Raw genomic sequence first — 20,339 nt, 5'->3', positions numbered from 1 at the left:
TATCTCATTATTTTTTATTTTTATCTCATTAGATTCAGATTTTTTTAAAATTCGATTCGGTCCTAATTTAAAATTTTAAAATATATTATATTTCATTGAAAAACGTAGACCTGTCAATTGATCAATGTAGGATATTTTACTATTCGTATAAATATATATTTGAAATATTTTTGTATGGATACCGTAAATATATACATTGTCGATTGATTGTCCAGTTTGGACAGTTGGAGAATTGCATTTAATTCTATAGGTAATTACAATTCTAATGATATGCAGAGGTTCGAGAGAAATTTCGGACAGTATTTTTTTTAGTTTCCTCACACATTTTCAATGTGCAGAACTAAGAAGAAATACTGTCGAAATTTCTTTGGTCTCTTTTGGCGTATCGTTTGATTAATGTAATTAACTTATAGAATTAATACAATTTTTGAATGGAATAAGATCTATCTATACCTTTATCGATGATATATACATTTATCATGTAAATCTTTTGAAACGATAAAATAATTAGTACTACTAAATATTTTGATTTGTCATAAGTTTCTCTAAGAAAATGATCAGTACTCGATGTCGTTATCTATTGTATATGATGGAATGATACAGAATGAGAAACTGGTGTGCAGTACATTCACCCTGCAAAATTGGTTGATTAAAGTATCTTCATTATTATCACGTCAAGAATTATTGGACCATTATACAGCAGTATTCTGTAGACAAAGAAAAATATGAAATAAAATTAAATAAAATTTCTAATCTATCAGGACAGTTAATGCAGAGCAAGTATATTCTTAGTTCCAATTGATGACGATGAAGATGTCGAAGAAATGCTGATATTTTTTTTGAATATTCAGAATGTCGATTTTTAAATTATATTGAAAAAAGAAGATGTACCGAGCTTTGGATACTATAGTCGGCTTTTAACTCAAGCGGACAATAATGTTGGGCCTTCCTCACCTTTCGTAACTCCTATGGTGTAAATCGATAGTGTTGAGGCCATATTTGCAGAACAATATTCTACTACTGCCGGCCCTAGTTGTCCAGTTATTCAGAGTCCTATGGTGACTTCTTCTGTGTCTTCTGCTATGGTGGACTTCTCCTTTGCTAGAAGTAGTGGTAAGTGCGGGAGACGACACTCATATAGAAAACGATGACTGGATAGTCGGTGGAATAAATTCTGATAATCTAGGCTTTGAGTCAGATGAAAGCGAAGATGAAGACTATTGGATGGATGAAGATAGTAGCAGTAATGATGATGATGGTGAAGATGAGAATGATGATGAAGATGTTCAGCCTAATATTAATGTGGGAGAACTTCAACCTCGTTTGCACGAACCTCCATAATTTTTTAACGATATAAATTTAGATGATGGTGGTTGTGTTAGTGCTAGTCGAAGATTGAACTCTGATTATCAGTTTTGGGACTCCTCGATGACTGAATTTTTTAAAGGTCTAATATTTGAGAGTAAAGATTATGTAAGGAGAGCTGTTGATCTTTATCATATTATGAAGCATCAGATATACAATGTAATTCAGTCGCATTCAAAATTATGGTCCGTACGATACGCATTATCAGATAATATTCAAAATTGTAAATGGAGGCTTTGTGCTGTATTGTTGAAAAAATATGGATATTTTCAAATCACAAAATATGAGGATCCTCACACTTGTTTGTTTACGGGGTTGAGTCAAGTCCACAAATATGTCAGTGGAAGGATGATTGGCACACTAGTCCGATATATTATTGAGAAAGATCCCGATGTTAAAGTTGAAGCTATTATGGCAACCGTTAATGATCAATTTCAATATACAGTGTCATACAGGAAAGCATGGTGTAGAAAGCAGAAGGCATTGGTTGATATTTATGGAGAATGGGAGCCGTCTTATGCTAAATTACCCTATTATATGGCTGCACTTCAATATGCAAATCCCGATACAATTATTTCATGAATTTTTTTTCAAACTGTGAATTTCAATATCCGAGTTTTAAATTATATTTTATGGGCTTTCAAACCATCCATCCAGGGTTTTACGTACTGCCGTCCTGTAATCAGCATTGATGGCACGCACTTGTATGGAAAGTTTAAGATAAGATGTTAATTGCAACAGAAATTGATGCAGAGAATGTGATATTTTCATTAGCATATGCAATTGTGGATGAGGAGACGACTGCAAGTTGGAGTTGGTTTCTTTTCCAGCTCAGAACACATATCGTCAAAGATAGAAATGGAATATGCTTAATTTCTGACAAGCATCCAGGTATATTAAATGCCATCGCAGATGAGTCTATTGGATGGAGTCCACCACGTGCCTATCACCGATACTGCTTAAGACATATCTGCAGTAATTTCAATACTCATTTTAAAAATGTACAGCTGAAAAAGCAGTATGGCAAGCAAGAAGCACTCATCAAGTTTGCAAGTTCAACTTTATCATGGGTAGGATCAAAACAGTGAATGAAGAGGCTTGGAGCTGGTTGTCCGAGATAGAAAAGGAGAAGTGGACGTTGGCACATGATGATGGCCTACGCTATGGTGTCTTAACTACAAATTTGTCAGAGATTTTTAACAGTGTTTTACGAGGAGCTAGAAATGTGCCAATTACAGCTTGTGTTCCAATGACATTTTATCGTCTTGTGAAATACTTCAATACGAGGCATGCCCAAGCCTTGAGATATGTAGAGGAGAATTCAAATAATCTTTTTACTCCTCATGTTGCAATTAAGATTGCTGAAGATCAAGTTAAAGCTAACCAGCATCGAGTAACAGCATTCAACCTTCAAAGAGGAATATATGAAGTGCTTATGAGGAGAGCAAGCGCAGGGTTACGAGGTGGAGAAAATTTTCATACTGTTACTTTAGCTGAAAAAAAATATTTTTGTAGAAAGTGGAGCATGTACAAATATCAATATTCACACATTTTAGCTGTGTGTCAAAAAATTACTATACATTTTAGTGATTTTGTGGATGATGCATATACAATTACAGCATATATGAATACTTGGAGCAGTGACTTTAATCCATTATCACATGAAGATTATTGGATGCATACACGTATGTTTAAATATATTCCTGATTATCATCGTTTGAGACCCAAGTAGAAAGGTAGACCAAAGTCAATAAGACTAGGAAATGAGATGGATGATAGGCAAATAAGAAGTAAGAACCATTAGGGTATTTATAAGAAACAGGGTCATGACCGCCACCGCTATCCTAGGATACTTCAATACACTTCAACTTCAAGTAGTGGAAGAAATTAAAGGCTCCGAAGATGTATTTTCGTCATTATTTTATATATTTCTGTGAGATTGTATTTGAATATACATGTTTAATATCCAAAGATGAACTAAATTTTGTGTTTACTTTATATTGTGTGACAATATTGTGTTTAAAATATATTTCTCATAAAATGAATGGCTATCATATTTCTTATTTTTTAATACACTTATGATAATATCATTATTTTAGATTCATTAGTGTATTATGACTTACGATCCGCGGTATTCCAATCCTCGAGACAGCAGTATTCTTACATTGCAGGAGGATCATCGATCACAGACTATTTTAGATGACGGCGTAAGCATTCCAATCCTATTTACTATTTAAATTTTTTTTTGAAAAATCATATACATTATCTGATTATTATATTTTATTGCAGGAGCCCAGATACCTTCATCTACGACGATCCGATGCTAACTTCTGGAGGACAAAGGACATCCCACATAGAGTGCTGGATTATTTACGATATCTTGGATTCTATGGAGTATATCAGATTGGTCGTATACAGATGGACGTTGGTCTTATTACTGCTTTGCTTGAAAGATGGCGTCCAGAGACACACATATTTCATCTTTCATTTGGTAAGACGACCATCACTTTACAGGATGTCAGCATCCTTACAGGACTACCAGTTGATGGTGATCTAGTTATCGGAGTTGATCCCACGCTTATCATTCCGGAGTGGTAGGCTTTGTGCTTGCGATTACTAGGGTTTGAGCCCGACGTCCACTTTTTCGATCATTCATGACTCAGGATTGAGTGTTTGGATGATCGTTATCGATATTTTCATATTGCGGATAATGTACTAAAGGAGATGGTGCAGCAGTATGTTAGGGATCAGGTACTGCGGTTGTTAGGTGGTGTCCTGTTACCTGATGCTTCATTGAATAAGATGAAGTTGATATTTTTACTATTATTAGAGGATTTAAACTTCGCTCGTAGACTCAGTTGGGGCAGTGCAGTATTAGCTTGCTTGTACAGAGCTATGTGTCGGGGTTCTTATGCTGATCAGAGCGAGATTGGTGGTTATCTTGTATTATTATAGGTATGTGAATTAAAAATTTTTATTTTTAATATTCAATTATAGTTCATTGGGTATATCATGTATAATTTTTTTTTAAATTTACAGATTTGAGTATGAGAGTGTATGCCAACTATCAGTCCATTATGACGACAGTTGCTCGAGATGCCATCAGAGCAGCATGATCTTGATGTTTCATTCAGACTAGACAGATCATTGGGATATAGGTATAAAAATATTATTTTTTTATTTAAAATTTATTATTTTAAATTTGATAAAATTTATTTAACATGAGTAGATTGTGAAACAGATGGAATGTTGCATTCAACGTTCATCACGTATCGACGAGAGTGGCACAGATTTATAGGTGCCAGTTGGATATATTAGTTGATACATATAGACGGATAAATTTGATTTTTTTTACAAATATTATTTTACAGTATTCATAATCTATTAAAATTTTAGCTTACTAATTTTTTTTATTTTAACTCTATCAACTTTTGTGGGAGCCATATACAGATGAGATATTGGCTATATTGCTGCAGATGTGTATAGTTGGACATGATATATGAATTGCTAGGGTGCCACTTATTTGTTTTGATGGGGTAGAGTGGCATCTTTTCGATCGTATCCTGCGGCAGTTTGGTCAGATTCAGGACATCCCAGAACAGTTTGATACCAGTCAGGGACTTCATCATATTGATCGACGAGGGAGAGCTCGTATTGACTGGCGTATCAGACATGCAGAGTACATCGATATTTGGGATGCACGTCGAGATCACATTGTTCATGGTGATCCCATTTTGAGAGGTCATTCATATACTGAGGACTACATGGCTTGGTTTTTTAGCATTACAGTGTAAGTCATTGGACAACCTCGGTATGCAGTTTCCGGATACGATGGCAAGAGTTCTGCTATGCATCTTTTGGTAAGACTACGAAAATTAGTTTATATTATTTATGTTATATTTTTATTTTATATTTTACAGTATATTGACTGTTTTATTTTTATTTTTATTTTGTAGACTAATTCTATGTCGGATCTTGTGTTGGACGCTCGTCGTGCTTTATCTACGACTGATGAGGACGAACGGATTCGGATACTGCGTGAGATAGAGAGAACAAGTTTCAAAATATTGGTGGCGATTGGTGTTGATCCATATAGCTGTGCGCCTTGATATGGAGCAGCCGATGCACCAGATATGAGATATACGCCGTCACCATATGTTCTACATATGCCATCACCACATATTCCGCAAATGTCATCACTAGATGCTGCACAGATGCCACCATCTTTTGATCCATAGATGGCAGCATCTTCTTCTTCCTACATCCCCCAGATGACATCATTGGGTACCAGTTGGCCACATGAGTATGATACTTTTTTTTCAGGCCCATCCGTATATCCAAATAAGAGAGTTGAGCGGATCGCTCAGTCCGTAGATGATCTGATAGCATCAGTTATTCCTGAGCAGCATGACCAGCAGACCTCCTCCACTGATATAGAGGAGGAGCCATCACAGCAGGAGCAGCCGTTGAGGACCTTCCTGAGAAGGTCCAAGCGACCACGGGCACCACAACATTTTTGTGGGACTTAACCTTTTTTAGATTTGTCTTAGTATTTTTAAAATTTTTATTGTACTATTTTTTGTACACTTGATATTTTTATTCTATTTAATATTATTAATTATTGATTTTATTTTATATTATTTAATTTCAAGTGATCGGATATTATGCTTTGTAAATATGGATACACATGCTCTAACGTGTCTCAGAATATTAGGAGAGAAAAAGTTATGCTAAAAAGGCTATAAAAATTATAACATAAATAATAATAATATATCGAATAATTTAATTATATTTCTTAAAATATCTAAAAATAAGTTAAATCAGACAAGTCGGTGAAAAACCATCAAAGTTCAAATCGATATATGAGATGAAACGGACCGCACTGGTACATCTCGATCTGGTACCGATACGAATAGCTACGTATGGTGCGGTATGGTGAAAAAAATTAATTAATTTGAAATGAGAAAAGTAATTTGAAATGATATTTTTTATTTGAATTAAAATTAAAATTTTTATTTTTTTAAATTTAAAATTATAATTTTTATTTTTTTCTCATTTCTTTCTCATTTTTCTTTTTATATGATATTTTTTATTTTTTTAATTTTTTAAGATTTTTTTGGGATATTTTTTTTAAAAAAATAATTTTAAATGGAGAAAATAATTTGAAATTATATTTTTTATTTGAATTAAAAATTAAATTTTTATTTTTTAAAATTTAAAATTATAATTTTTATTTTTTTCATGTTTTTCTTATTTTTTTCTTCTTTGTTTGGAATATTTTTTAAAAAAATAAATTTGAAATGAAAAAAGTAATTTGAAATGATATTTTTTATTTTAATTAAAATTAAAAATTTTATTTTTTTAAATTTAAAATTATAATTTTATTTTTTTATTTTTATAAATTTTTTACTTTTTTATGGTACTTTTTATTTTTTTTATTTTTTTATTTTTTTGACATATTTATTTAAAAGAATTAATTTGAAATAGGGAAAGTAATTTGAAATGATATTTTTTATTTTAATTAAAATTAAAATTTTTATTTTTTTAAATTTAAAATAATAATTTTTATTTTTTTCTCTTTTTTATGGTATTTTTTATTTTTTTAATTTTTTAAGATTTTTTTGAGATATTTTTTTTAAAAAATAATTTTAAATAGAAAAAAAAATTAAAATGATGTTTTTTATTTGAATTAAAATTAAAATTTTTATTTTTTAAAATTCATTCAAAATTATAATTTTTATTTTTTTTATTTTTTTCTTATTTTTTTCTTCTTTTATGATATTTTTTAAAAAAATTAATTTGAAAAGAAGATTGTAATTTAAAATGATGATTTTTATTTGAATTAAAATTAAATTTTTTATTTTCTTAAAATTTAAAATTATAATTTTTATTTTTTTTTAATTTTTTTATGATATTTTTTATTTTTTTTACACCAATTTTTTTCAGATATTTTTTTAAAAAGATAATTTAAAATGGGGATACTAATTTAAAATGATAATTTTTATTTTAATTAAAATTAAAATTTTTATTTTTTTATAAATTTAAAATTATAATTTTTATTTTTTTTATTTTTTTTTGAAGAAAAAAATTAAAATCGTTAAATAAAATGACGTTTTTCAAAATGCCATTTGGAATGGCGTTTTCAAAAACACCATTCCAAATGGTATTTTTGGATTTGATGATTTTATTTTTTATTTTTTTCATCATCTACGTAAAAAATAAAAAAAAAAAGATGGATGATGTGACCATCATAAAACATCATATTCTTTTTGCATTAATTTGATAAATAAATTAAAAATTAAGTTATTTTTGTAAATAATTTTTTTAAAAAATTAATTAGGGAAAGCACTCAGCTTCCATGCATTACCAAAGTTCCATTTCCAATGACAAAGAGTTCTCCAACTCCTAATCATAATATAGAGTCAACCACAATGTAGTCAGTCGCATCAAGAAACAGAAGGTGCCATTGTGTCACGGACTTCGCCTCTTAGACGAGCAAACTCGTGCGACGCCCCAATGTCACCTGCACAAAGGAGCCAGCCAAAATGCACCCAGCAAGATGCATAGAAAAATAGAAGAAAAAAGCACGGCAACACGCTCAGATATGGCACTGTAAGAATAGTATTTTCATTAATGAAATCAAAGGAATACAAGCCTATACAACCGCTACTCAGACTACAATTAGGGGCTCAGGAGGTAGGGGAGGCAACAATGGACACCGCAAGAATCCGCAAGGAAACCGGCCCACTGGATTGTTCTCGCCCACCCTCCCAACACTATACAAGCAGGGTATCCACCCAAATCCCATTCCGGGGGTTCCAAATGATCGAGCAGCATTGCATTTTCATGGCTCGCCTTTGAAAGTCCCGACATGATGAAAATACCGCAAAATTCACTCAAAATAAAGAAAAATAATGTGGTGGCTGTTGTTCATGCCATTTAGTTACAAGGTATGTACAAGACTGTGTCAAAGGTCATTGTCAAACAAAAGTGCAAGAAAAAAGGCCCTGACAATTGGGCATACGGCAGAGCAAGACGGCCTTTGATAATTATACCTTCCCGCCTTTGATAATTACACCTTCCCAACTTAGAACCAGACGAGTCACTGGGGCTGTTATAAGTCACTATGCCCTCCCTCTTCCCCTCTGTCAGTTTCCCTTTTTTTCCTTCCATAAAATTAGGTGGCTATTGCCTACTATTCCTTCCAAAAAGAAAAGAAGAGAGAAAGAGGTAATTCCGGTCAGAACAGCCGATCTAGACGATATTCTAGCACATGGGCTGCAAGTTTTGACCTACAACCACTCGAGACACGTGGGACCCCGCTGAAAGTAATGCATGCATGTATTTGTCCAGGACATAAAGAGCAGTGGAGCGGGAATGGTAATCCCACAAGTTATTCCTGTCCATATTTTTTGCCTGAAATTTCTTGAAGAACTCCAAGCTGACAAGGAATAAAAGCTGGCCTCGTTCCAAGAATAAAGTTTTTCCAACCATTCAATTACTTGCCAAGGAGTAAACATCTTTGACTGAAATAAATATTGGTCCTGGTTTTGTAAACAAGTTTCTCAGGAATGAAGCTTTTTTTAGCTTCTTCTCAAGCCTTATTTCTTCCCTGTTCCCAAACCAAATGCAGTCCAAATGCATTGCACAGAGACGCCAGGTGCTCTACAAATCAATCCTGCAGCTTGGCTGCATGGAAACACTTGTACTGCCAAAAGCATCTCCATCTATGCTGGCAAAAGTAGTCCTGAAGCTAAACAGCTGATGGAAAATTAATGCCAATGGAGGAAATTTTGGCTGTTTGGTGTTCCTAGGGAATAATGTGAGCGAAGGGCTGGATTTGTAACCAGCTACGAGCCATTGCAAATGTAGGAAGCAATTTAGGTGTTTGGTTTTCTCAGAGAATTATATGAGGAGGATGTTGGATTCGAAGACTGGCCACATTAGATACATCAGATGTGCCACTTCTGATGCATGTTTTCCTACAGAACTAGTGCAGGATTATGTGAGCTAGAGCTGGATTTGTACAGTGGCCACAGCAGAATAACTAATATAAATTTCTTATATGAACACAAGAGACTTTGTTTCCACCTTTTCTTCTGTTGATGTAGATTTTCTGTCTTGAGGTTGGATCAGCCGGAGTTAGAAGACAATGGCAAGTAGACAATGACAAGTCGGCGATGGCCAGACGGCGGCGATAGGATCTATAAAAAAAGTTCCTGATCAGAAATAGCTTCGACGAAAACTCTCCGATGTTCAAGTCGGAAATCCAACAACAGAAGAAAAGGAATGAGCATGTTGGGAGAGAGGAGATTTCATATCTTGAGGATTTCCTGTAAGTCTTTATTTATAGATGGAGGCTGAAGAGCCGTGAGAGGAAAGAAAATCAGACAGTTAGCCTTAACTTATCTGGAGAGATATGGTTGTTATCCTTTCTTTATTTGGAGAGATTTTATTTGTTATTCTTCCTTCATCAGGAATACTGGTTCTGGAGAGAGAATTAGGTGGTTGATCCTATTTTATCTGAAGAGATATGGTCTTTATTTACTTTGTGGCGAGCTGCCATATCAGGATCGTTTGAATTTTTGAGAGAGGCATATGATTTTAAGATCCATGAGGGTCCATACTTTCTTGTAGGCTTCACATCTTCGGTCAAGACGAAGTCACCCCAGACATCTTCATTTTGATATTTATCAGCTGGAGTTCTTCCATCCATCCTTACTTCTCAAAAGAAATTTCAGATTTATGAAAAAGGAAAGAGAAACACCGGCCACATATCCTGATGGTAGAAATTTCTTATTGAAAACTCCCCAACACCCAGTGTTTTTTTCTTGATTGACACCAGGTTTTCTATTCGACAGCAACGCCGTACTCCCTTCACACTTGAAGCATTCCTTGGACCAACTTTTGCTGGCTTGGCAATTTGCCATTCATGTATTTAAAATCACCCTGGAAGGCATCCCATTGAAGAATAATCATTCCTTTTGACCTGAACCACTACAACCAACCAATTAAATCTATTCACCTTGTGTGACTTCTATTTGTTTTTCTTCTTCACAATGACCTCAAGGACTGCTATGGAATTGGATGGCATTCTCCCAACTTCATAATTTCTTCAAATATCACTACAGGTGAATTTGAAAACTTATCAAACTGGGAAAAGAAGAAAATGTTCAAAGAGTAAGCTATACACAAATGTGAATGTATTTTTGAAGAATCGTGGGGAAATACTATGAATATCATACGTCCTGTGGATAAACTTCATTTGTAATTTGAGATCAAGAACCATTGCCATGTTTGTCATTATTCTTTTCATCTCTTTCACATATCTATGGAGGATTACGGCATTGCCACATTACCATCCAAAAACTAATTAAGGTCCTGCTCTGAAGCTTATGTGACGGAAGAAGGACAATTTCATCTGCGTCGATGGGTTTATGTTCTACTAGATTTTATGTGGAATGATGGAACTACCTTTGGTTTCTTTGACAATGTTATCTTTGTGTATCATTGCAAAAATTGTTCTAACATGTTGATATTGCTCCAGATGATTTCCTTTCCTTGTTACCCTTATTTCTATCTGCGTTGATTATTATTAAAATAAAAGTGGCACAGCACATGGTTATACTACTATAAGTTGCACTGAATTTCAAAGCATTGATTAAGGGCTCTACTCCTAAGCATTGCATACCCCTCATAAAAGTAGTTTTAAAAAAAAAAAAAAAAAAAAAAAAACTTTTTTTTAATTTTAGCAAAGCATACCTCTAAAACTTGAGCACCTGAGCTATACAACATAGTTTGCTATGTTACTTTATACTCTGTGCTAGTCTCACATCTTTTGGGGCTAACAATCCATGGTTAACTACCTTTATGATATCAAGCACCATCCTGGCTTTAAGCCCACTTTCTATTTCTTTGCTAATTACCGAAGGGGCAATGATTCTTCACGATCGCTTTTAGATCTAATTCTAACCTTTAGTTTTGCTCTAGTTCATTCAATTTCGGTGTTAGTCGATTATGTGTAGGTTAAGGCCGACACTTGAAAATTTTAGACTTTGTTTGAGGGATTGATGAGCTGTGGTTCTATATTAGTTCTGTTTTGTGCTTTAATAACTGTGAACAGCTCTTAGCTCATAGAAATAATTCGAAAATCTCAGTTTTTAATAAGGAGTTATGTTATTTATGAAGCCATCTATATGGGTCGTTGTCTGCAATTTTGGGAGATCGAAACTGAAGAAAATGTCCTGATGATCTCTGACCTATTCTCTTTCTCTCTCTCGCGCCTTCCCTATCCCCTCTTTCCTCCTCCTCTCATTTTTTTCCCCCCCATATTCTTACTCCCGGTCTTTGTTACTGTTTATGCTTTAATTTGGTCTAAAATGTCATTATTTCAGTCATCAATCTTGGATATGGAACCTTCTAATTTGACCGTTGGAAGATGACTAACTGCTGTCTTTCTGTGATTTTATATGCTCCTTTTCGAGAAAGAGGCAATTTATATAGTCATCCAAATAGTGTAGGAGTCTATTGCCCAATATTGTATTACCAGGGATGCTTTGTGCCATGAAGCAATTTTCCCAGCTTTATAGACAATATCACGATTGCTACCAATTATATCGATTCTGAATCTGCTGGCATCTTGATTCTGATTCTTGCAACCAAACCTTCTTGCAAAATTCATGATTCTTAATGTATCATCTGTTGACATATAGGAAAGAAAATAAGCATATAAAGTTTCAAACGATCAAACGTGGCCGGCGTTGGCGGCATGAGTAATCTACAATGGGGCCAGACCTCGTAGCCTTTGCAAGGTTTTGATGACTTCCATCACCTTTGTCTCTTTGAATAATGCCTTGGTCTGTTTGAATCTGCCAGCACAAATCCCATGCACGTTTATCACGTCGGAAAGTTCAGTTGTACCAGAAGATATATTGTCCAAGAACTAGCATCATCATTTGACCTCTTAAGATACTTCCATTTGTGGCTATCTTAATCAATTGAGGCAGGTCTAAAAATCTCTTCTTATCGTCCATGTTAAGAGAGAGAAGGATGATAGCACTAGCTATCTAACGTGTGGACCTACTAAGACCTTTCAGATTGCCCACTTCCACTCTTGTTTAATGTTGAAGGGTTCTGAAAAGCGCAGAACTGCTTCTTATTCATCTCAAGGCAATTCACACACAAGAAAAAAAAAAAAAAAGGATTTTCTCCAAGTTCACCTTCTGCCAACAAATTAATATATTCTTAATGCTCGTGTGATGAAGCATATTCTAATGCTCAACGAAGAACATGCCATTGGCGGTCAACAAAAGATTGCTATGACTAACATTAAGCGAATGGCTTCTCACAAGCACAATTTCAGCCATTCAAATTTTGACATACATAAATAGGACTCCCTCTCCTAACTTCCCAACATGCAGCATGGATAGAGAAATTTTTTTGTTATGATTGCAGTTGGAAATTCTTAGCTGAGAAAATATTTTTTAATTTAATTTTACGTTTTAATCTTTTTTGTTTTGTTTTACTTTTTTTGGTGGGAGAGAAAGAGATGGGAATTCATCTAAACTTTATTAAAAAATAAAATAGAGACCAGAAAAAGGAAAAAATATTAGAGAAAGAAGAAAAATAGAACAAAGTAGAAGATAACAAAATAGGAGGGGAAAATAGTTTTTTTTTTTTTTTTTTTTTTTTTTATAAAAAAAGTAAGAAGCCTTCTCCTTCCACTATTTAACCAGCATTGATTCATTTGTGCGACTACTCTTTTTTTCTTGAAAAGTCAGCTGGTGCAAGTCCGATGTATTTACGTGACCCTCACCCCAATACTTGGCTGGACTGTATACCCATCTTAATTTTTCCAAGAAAAAACTTCAGACTCATTAAAAGGAAAGAGAAATATCAGCCTCAGATCCTCATTGTAGAAATTTATTTATTATAGGAAAACTTGATAACACCTCATCTTTTGTTTCTGATTGGTACTCGACCTTCTGTTTGACTGCAAATTTGATGATAGTTATTGCACAATTAAGCCAATTATAAGGAGAATACACACCCCTTAGGAACATGAGCTGACGTGTGAACTGATCTCACACACGTATCTTTCCCCCTTGCATTACTATTTGCTGAGGCATTAACCACGTTGCCTTTTTCAAAAACAAGTAAAAAAAAAAGAAACTAACGGTCAAAATCAGGCGCCTACGGCCCCTCCATAAATTTCTTCTTTGGTGGACCCTTTCTTGTTCCCATGCCACCAAGCTCTTCACAAATGACAAAGACAATATCTTTTTGTCATGCTTCTAGCTACATTCTTCAAGGCGATGTTTGATTAAGAGCAATAGAATCGGTGTGAGAATCGAAATAGACGACTTTCATTTTAGACACTTAATTGGAGAGAGTCTAATTTCGATTCGAGAATAGAATAAAAATAATTTAATTTATCTAAAACTCAATTTTTATTCTTCTTCCGTATATTCAAATTTTTATTTTGAATTCGATTTTATTCGTGAATCAAATATATTTTAAAAATTTAATTATTTTGATCTCTATTCTAATTCATTCCGATTCTCGTACCGTCTGTCGTGGCCTAAGCACCCTAAATGCTATTCTATTTCAATGTCCAAGCGGAAATTTTTCTTTAATTTCCAGTTTTTTAATTCCCTTTCCAATTTTCCCCACTTGTGGGTACATCTCCCCGTTAATTACGGTTTACGCCTTTGTACGTTATAGTCAACATTTATTGCTCTCTTATTTGTCAGTCAAAAGCTAGCTTCTCTCCTTCGCATCACCTTAACATCAGAAAAAATGACATGCAAAGCAGTAGAAGAAAGAAGAAAGAGCGCGGATCCCGTGCAAGTGGAGAAGAAAATTATTATAGGCAAGTGGAGAGAAGCCACCGCCACCTCCAATGAGCAAGAAAGTCAGACGCTTCTCCTCCTCTTCTCAACAATAACTTAAACTCTTAGCTCCCATGGAGGCCAGCAGGAAGACTGCATCGGCGTCGAACCGGCCGGGCCGCACACCGAGCATGAGGGCCAGATCACTGGCCCCATTCCTCTCGAAGACTTATGAACTCGTCGAGGGATCGGAGGCACCGCATGTCGTCTCATGGAATGAAGAAGGGAGTGGGTTTGTTGTGTGGTTGCCGCAGGAGTTCTCACAGTTCATACTGCCCAAATACTTCAAGCACTGCAACTTTGCCAGCTTCATCCGCCAGCTTAATACATATGTAAGTGAGGCATCTTAGGCAGTCTATTTTTAAGTATGATTCAATTATCATATGTTGCTCTCCTTGCTCATTTCCTTTTATTTTAGCAGTCTAGATGAAAGAAAAGGCATTGAAACAAATGGGATGTGGTTAGTTTATCATGGAGAGGTTACCAGTTAGTTTTTCTGATAAAATTTGCATGAAGATGGTGCATGAAGAGTTAAATACGTTGCTGGATATGTTGCCACAAGGTAGAGTGGTATTTTTTGTTGGTATTATTATTGGATTTATTTATTAAAGCATGCATACATAAATAAAAATGAATGGAAAGGAAATATAAATATATACTGTTTAATCATGGGAAGCCTTGGATCAGGCTCTGGGTTCATGTTCTTCCTTTCTCTTCAAGAAGGAATTGGTGTTGGGAATTGTTCAGAGAGGAGCCAACGGTTATAAGAAACACATCAGTTGGGAGTTATATTACCGTGTTTAATTACCTTCAAAATTCTCACGCTAACCCCGAATCCAACTCTGTGAGGGATGTGGGGGGGGGGGGGGGAGAGAGTAAATTTGTAATAATTGTTATGCACAAGACTATCATGGTGTAACCATTTGACGCCACAAAACCAAAAAGATGAGAACGTACCACTGCAAATCCTTCCCCATCCATTAACTCCTGTACCATGGTTAAGCAAAGGGATGGCCTAATAGAGACCATGTAGCACACCAATTTTTTTACTCTTTCGATAAAAGGATTGTAGGAATTCTTCCGGAGTTTGCTTTCTAGAGGGAGAAAGGCGACTCGTATTTATGGTTGTTGTTAATTATCTCATAGAAAATCGTAGCCCCAATAGTTTTCCAGATACTTGTTGCATATCTGCAAGATGTATTCAAAGCACAGTCCAAAGGAAAACTTGAAGATGGTAGAGTAGAAGATTTATTTAAGCATTTCAAAGAAGTTGACTAATGTCAATTTAAGCCACCTAACATAAATTTTCTAATAGAGAGAAAGTGGAGATATCGTTTTCTTCGAACATGGAGAGCCTATATTTTGGAATCCAATTTGTTTAAGAGTCTAACTTGTTAATTAGCCCAATATCTAATTAAGCTTTCACATGGTATCAGATCTCAAGTTTCTTAGAAGTTACTAGTTTGAATAAATGTCGGTTGTTTAATAAATCTACTGTGATATTTTGTTATTACTTCTATTATATCATCAAAATAGATGAGATATGTCCCCATGCTGCCATGTGTCCTATATTAAGCCTCGAAGGGAAAAGAAAAATAATTCCCAAGTTGAGAAGGGCTTGAGAAAATTATTCCCAAGTGAAGCAAGCTTGAAGAAGAAACCAATCCCAAAGAGAGGGTATTTTCCAAGATAGGAAAGATTTGGAAAGAAGAATTTTCTTGACAATAGGTAGATTGTTTTTTCAGAAGGGTTCTTTAAAGGAGCAAGAATTAAAAACTTGGAAGAGGAAATGGAAAAATCTCTGTGGGTGTTTCTCTAAAGTTGTTTATTGTGCCCAAACTCTATGGCTTTTCGAGACTCAGGTTCTTTAAGATTCACAATCACAGTTAAAATCTGGGAGAGGTAAGGTAAGGTGATCTTTAGCAAAGTTGGTTTCTAGTCGTTAGTTCTGCTGAAAGGTTTATTTGTAGTGCAGAGCCTTCAAGTCAGAAGTTTAGAGGACTAATCCCTATCTTCTATTATTAGGTTGTAACACTTTGGACTCGTTTGATTCGTAAATTTTTTTTATTAAAATATTATTTTTAAAAAATTGTTTTTTGAGAATATGATGCTGAGAAAGTAATTTTAAGATATTTGGTTGATCATAAAAAAAATAGCACATTCTAGAGACCTTACCCCATCTATTTACATTTGGTTGAGCATCTATTTTCGTAGAAAACTGTATAAAATATTTGTTATCTTTAATAAAATAAAAGACCTTAATAGATTCTATTTCTAAATTTAAGGATATTTTTAGAAAAAAAAATAATGTCAATTTTCTTTCCATGGAAAAGTCAAAAATCTATGTCCCACATGATTTTTTCTTTTTTATGAAATATGAAAAATTTATTTCCATAAAAATTTTACTTTTTAATCTCTCTCTTTTGAAAACTTTAACTAAATAAGAATGGTTCCTCTATTTTCCTGTTGATCATACTTTCTTCCTCTTTTCATTAACCAAACGAGTCCTTTAGGTTTAGAAGAGTACTTGCAAATTTATTTTGTTATTGATCTTATTTGTGATGGATCAATTCCAAAGTTTTTTCACATAAACCTTAATTTTTGTGCGGTTGTATAAACTCATTATTAAGCCTCTTTAACATTATTTACTATTTTCCTTATTAGTTCTTCATGTTAATTGTTATCTTTACTTCCTTCGGAGGGTTTCTTGACTCTCCGCATCATGACACATCTTCATCTAACCTATTTTATTTCTGTCAATGCACATATCTAGGAGTGTTGTTGCTCAAATAGAAAATTTTTGGTGCATAGCTTTCCTTATTAAGACAGACTATTATATTCCCATTGAATAGTTTTTGGGATTCAATGGAGGTGAGATTTATAACAATGAGGGTTGACGGAAACTTTTACAAAACCATGCTGTATCATAATGTTCTTCAGAACAGTATGCTGGCAGCTATTTGTTGTCCATAGCTTCCTTGAATACTATGTTTTGTTCTCTCTCTATTTATAAAGAAAAAATTATTTATAGGTCCTTGGATGGACCCGAAATTATTTTTAATTAATAAATCACTAACATTAAGCATAAGCAATGCATCACCATTATTCAAAAGGGTTGAGCATCATCCACCTCAAAATTTCTTGTAAACACCCTGATAATTTCCCCATAAGTCCAGTTACAAAAGAGTTTCCCATAACCTACGTAGCTCCAAAAACCTCTCTTATTAAATACAACTAGCATCGATCATGTGCTATGCAAGCGAATAAAAACTTGGCAATGATATACATAGAGATAAGCCTATTTACATTCATATTTTCAAAAATAATTTATTGTGATATTTTAAGCATTTCTTAGATTTGGAACTCTCACTTCTAAGATTAGGATTTAAAGATTTCCTAAATTCATAAACAAAGATTTAGAGTATTTTCTGGATTAGGATTCTAAAGATTTTATGAGCTTGTCTTTTTGGCCTTTTTGGATTATATTGGAACTCTGTAAATAGCAATTTAATGATTTAAAATGCCTTGGTTACAAAATAACAGTTTGGATATAGAAAAGCTTATCCTATTGAATTAGTCGATAACTTTCGGGCTAGTATCCTAAAGAAAAATATTTCTGGACCTTCAATCTTCCAAAGAAAAGCTTCTCCTCATCATCATTGCACTCGACATAAATTGGCTATTCGAGCCATTACCCTTCCTCATTCTCTGTTATTTCAACTTTGGATATCAAAAACTCAATGGCCTATCTCTCGATGGTTAAATAAAATGTCGAAAAGCTATTGTCAATCTATGGTACCTTCAATTATTGCTCTTTTTATCAGATAATGGTGACAAACAATCACACCATTTCGTTCAGATAATAAAACGAGACAGAACAAAAGGTTGAGTAGGTGGGGAAAGAAAGAAGGAAAAAGGAAGCTTTTATTTTGCCCTCAAAGGATACTGGTATTTTTGCTTATCAAATTTTGGTCTACTAAAAAAAGTGAGAAAACAAAGAACATTGATTTCTCTTGTTGTGTCCTAGGTTGTTGTCCTTGTTGATTTCATGTTTGAAGAATACTAAACTGAAAGTGAAATATAGAGCATGCTTGTCCTTGGCATGCATACTTCAATCCATGAAACACATCCAAACCATCCTTGAGGATGACTATATATAATAGGTCAATCTTAGAAAAGCAGGTCAAGGTCATAGCTCTGACTAAATGCCACTGTTACATTTGTTTAGAAGAACATGCATCAAGAGATTGCAGAACTTAGGGGTGCCAACACATGAGAGACCTGGACTCAATCTTGGCCTAATTCTATTGTTTCACTTTAACTTCACCCCCTTCAATTATCAAAAAAGAGATGGTAACCCTCTCAATGGTCAATCTCTTAATGTCACTATTGAGCATAAAATTTCTTTCATATATGCATCACAAATTTGCCAAGAAGAAATTACTACTACAAAACCACCTCTCTATTATCCCATAATTGTTTATTCCTCATAATATTTTCATTATTCAAAGGTTACATGTATTTGCCAACAACCCTTTTTTTTTCAGTATTTGTCCTCAAGTAATTCCAAATTGGACAGGTATTTACATGGTGAATTATAGGTTATCAATCAAATGAGATTGGATTCAAGTGCTTGACTCAAAAAATACATGAGATGCTTAATCCAGAATCATAAGAATTGCTTTATAACTTATTTCTTCTGCCCTTCTTGAGATAATCTCTGATGAATTCAAATGACTCCTTTTTTTCTCTTCTTCCCTTCATATATTCGTTCGTCTTGTCACCAAGTATCCAAGCTAGCGGTGAGGTTTTACGTTATATTTGATATTTTTTTCCCCTTTTTTCTGAACTTGCTGTTGTGTATAGTCCTCCATCCGTTTGAACTCTTTTTTTTTTTTCTGAACAATCATTTGAACTCTTAATTTTGCTTCTGCTGTCATGTTAATTTTTCCATTTCATTAAATAGTTCAGAACCATATTCTGTGGTACCGAACTTGAAGGAATTGTAGAGACTTCACTTCAATATCATGAATAATTGAGAAAGAAGGAAGGCACAACATAGAGAATAAAATGAAGTAAAAGTAAAAGATTTTTGCCACTTGGAGTGAAGAACTATAAAGCCATCTCAAAGATCTTCTGTTGCCAGTTTAAAAAAAAAAAAAAGAGATATCAACGAGTGATCGGGCTGTCCACTTCACAAAGTTCTCTCCGTAGAAAACATGTAAACTATCAATAATATTTGTATGTTGCTATAATCAAAAACACGCGCACACTTACAGATTTACAATTTGTGCTGATATTGGTTAGAGTACTGACAGAATCTGTACGCTGCAATAATTAAAAAAAAAAATCAACATTATCTGTGGATTTATATTTTGGTCAAACTATTTCAGGGATTCAAAAAATCTGCTTCTGATCGTTGGGAATTCCGGCATGAGAAGTTTCAAAAGGGCAGAAGGCATTTGCTAGCAGAGATTACTAGAAGAAAATGTGAACCAAGTGTCTTCCCTAGTTTTCTAAAAGCCTGTGAAAAATGCCCACCTCCAGTAGAGAATGATCTACTTGAAGAAAACAAGGTCCTACAGCAAAAGAATGCAGAGCTGCTGTCGCAGATCAAACATTACAAGGCTCTCGAGGGAGAATTGCTAAAACGCCTATCCCAATATGTCAGATGATGACGAAAACGTCGTTTCCTGAGTACAGAGAATAAATTTTCTCCAAGTTGAAAGCGAAAAATGGCACACGTTCTCCACCATGGAAAATCATTTTCAATACACACACTGGAACTATATGACAAATCAAACATTTTCCAGATCAACTAAGCATTCAACACTCACAGACCTTTTTCTGTATAATTTCTTATTAATTACCAACTCTCATGAAAATAATTTTCTTTCATATACATAAAAACGAAGTTAATGAGGTTCAATACATTAAATACTAATACCTAAACCAAATTATGCAAACAGGCAATCATGAGCAGTAACTGGACTCAAATGGAGACTTAACACTGTTGAACCTTGGGCTACTAGCTTGCTATAGAACTACAGAGGGCAAGTCCACAGTGAAAACCAAAGACAAAAC

At 34.1% G+C, this 20,339-nt stretch overlaps 1 protein-coding gene and 1 pseudogene across 1 annotated transcript; one reads left to right on the top strand and one right to left on the bottom strand.

Moving 5' to 3' along the window:
• LOC140857335 (heat stress transcription factor B-4d-like) overlaps nt 1-20,339 on the bottom strand; it is a 53,964-nt pseudogene that overhangs the window by 1,571 nt on the left and 32,054 nt on the right.
• On the top strand, nt 14,229-20,287 carry LOC105042876 (heat stress transcription factor B-4d-like). The gene is made up of 2 exons (XM_010920227.4): nt 14,229-14,587; nt 19,649-20,287. Exons 1-2 carry the CDS (start codon nt 14,330-14,332, stop codon nt 19,928-19,930), a joined length of 540 nt encoding a protein of 179 aa, XP_010918529.1. The 5' UTR covers nt 14,229-14,329; the 3' UTR covers nt 19,931-20,287.

Source organism: Elaeis guineensis, chromosome 4, assembly GCF_000442705.2.
Source record: "Elaeis guineensis isolate ETL-2024a chromosome 4, EG11, whole genome shotgun sequence".
NCBI lineage: Eukaryota > Viridiplantae > Streptophyta > Magnoliopsida > Arecales > Arecaceae > Elaeis > Elaeis guineensis.
The sequence above is the reverse complement of the archived record's forward strand: the minus strand, read 5'-3'. Positions and strand labels throughout refer to the sequence as shown.

Coding starts and splice junctions, on each gene's coding strand:
- LOC105042876 (XM_010920227.4), top strand. CDS start 14,330: ATGGAGGCCAGCAGGAAGACTGCATCGGCGTCGAACCGGCCGGGCCGC. Junction 14,588..19,648: donor TCCGCCAGCTTAATACATAT/GTAAGTGAGGCA, acceptor AAACTATTTCAG/GGATTCAAAAAATCTGCTTC.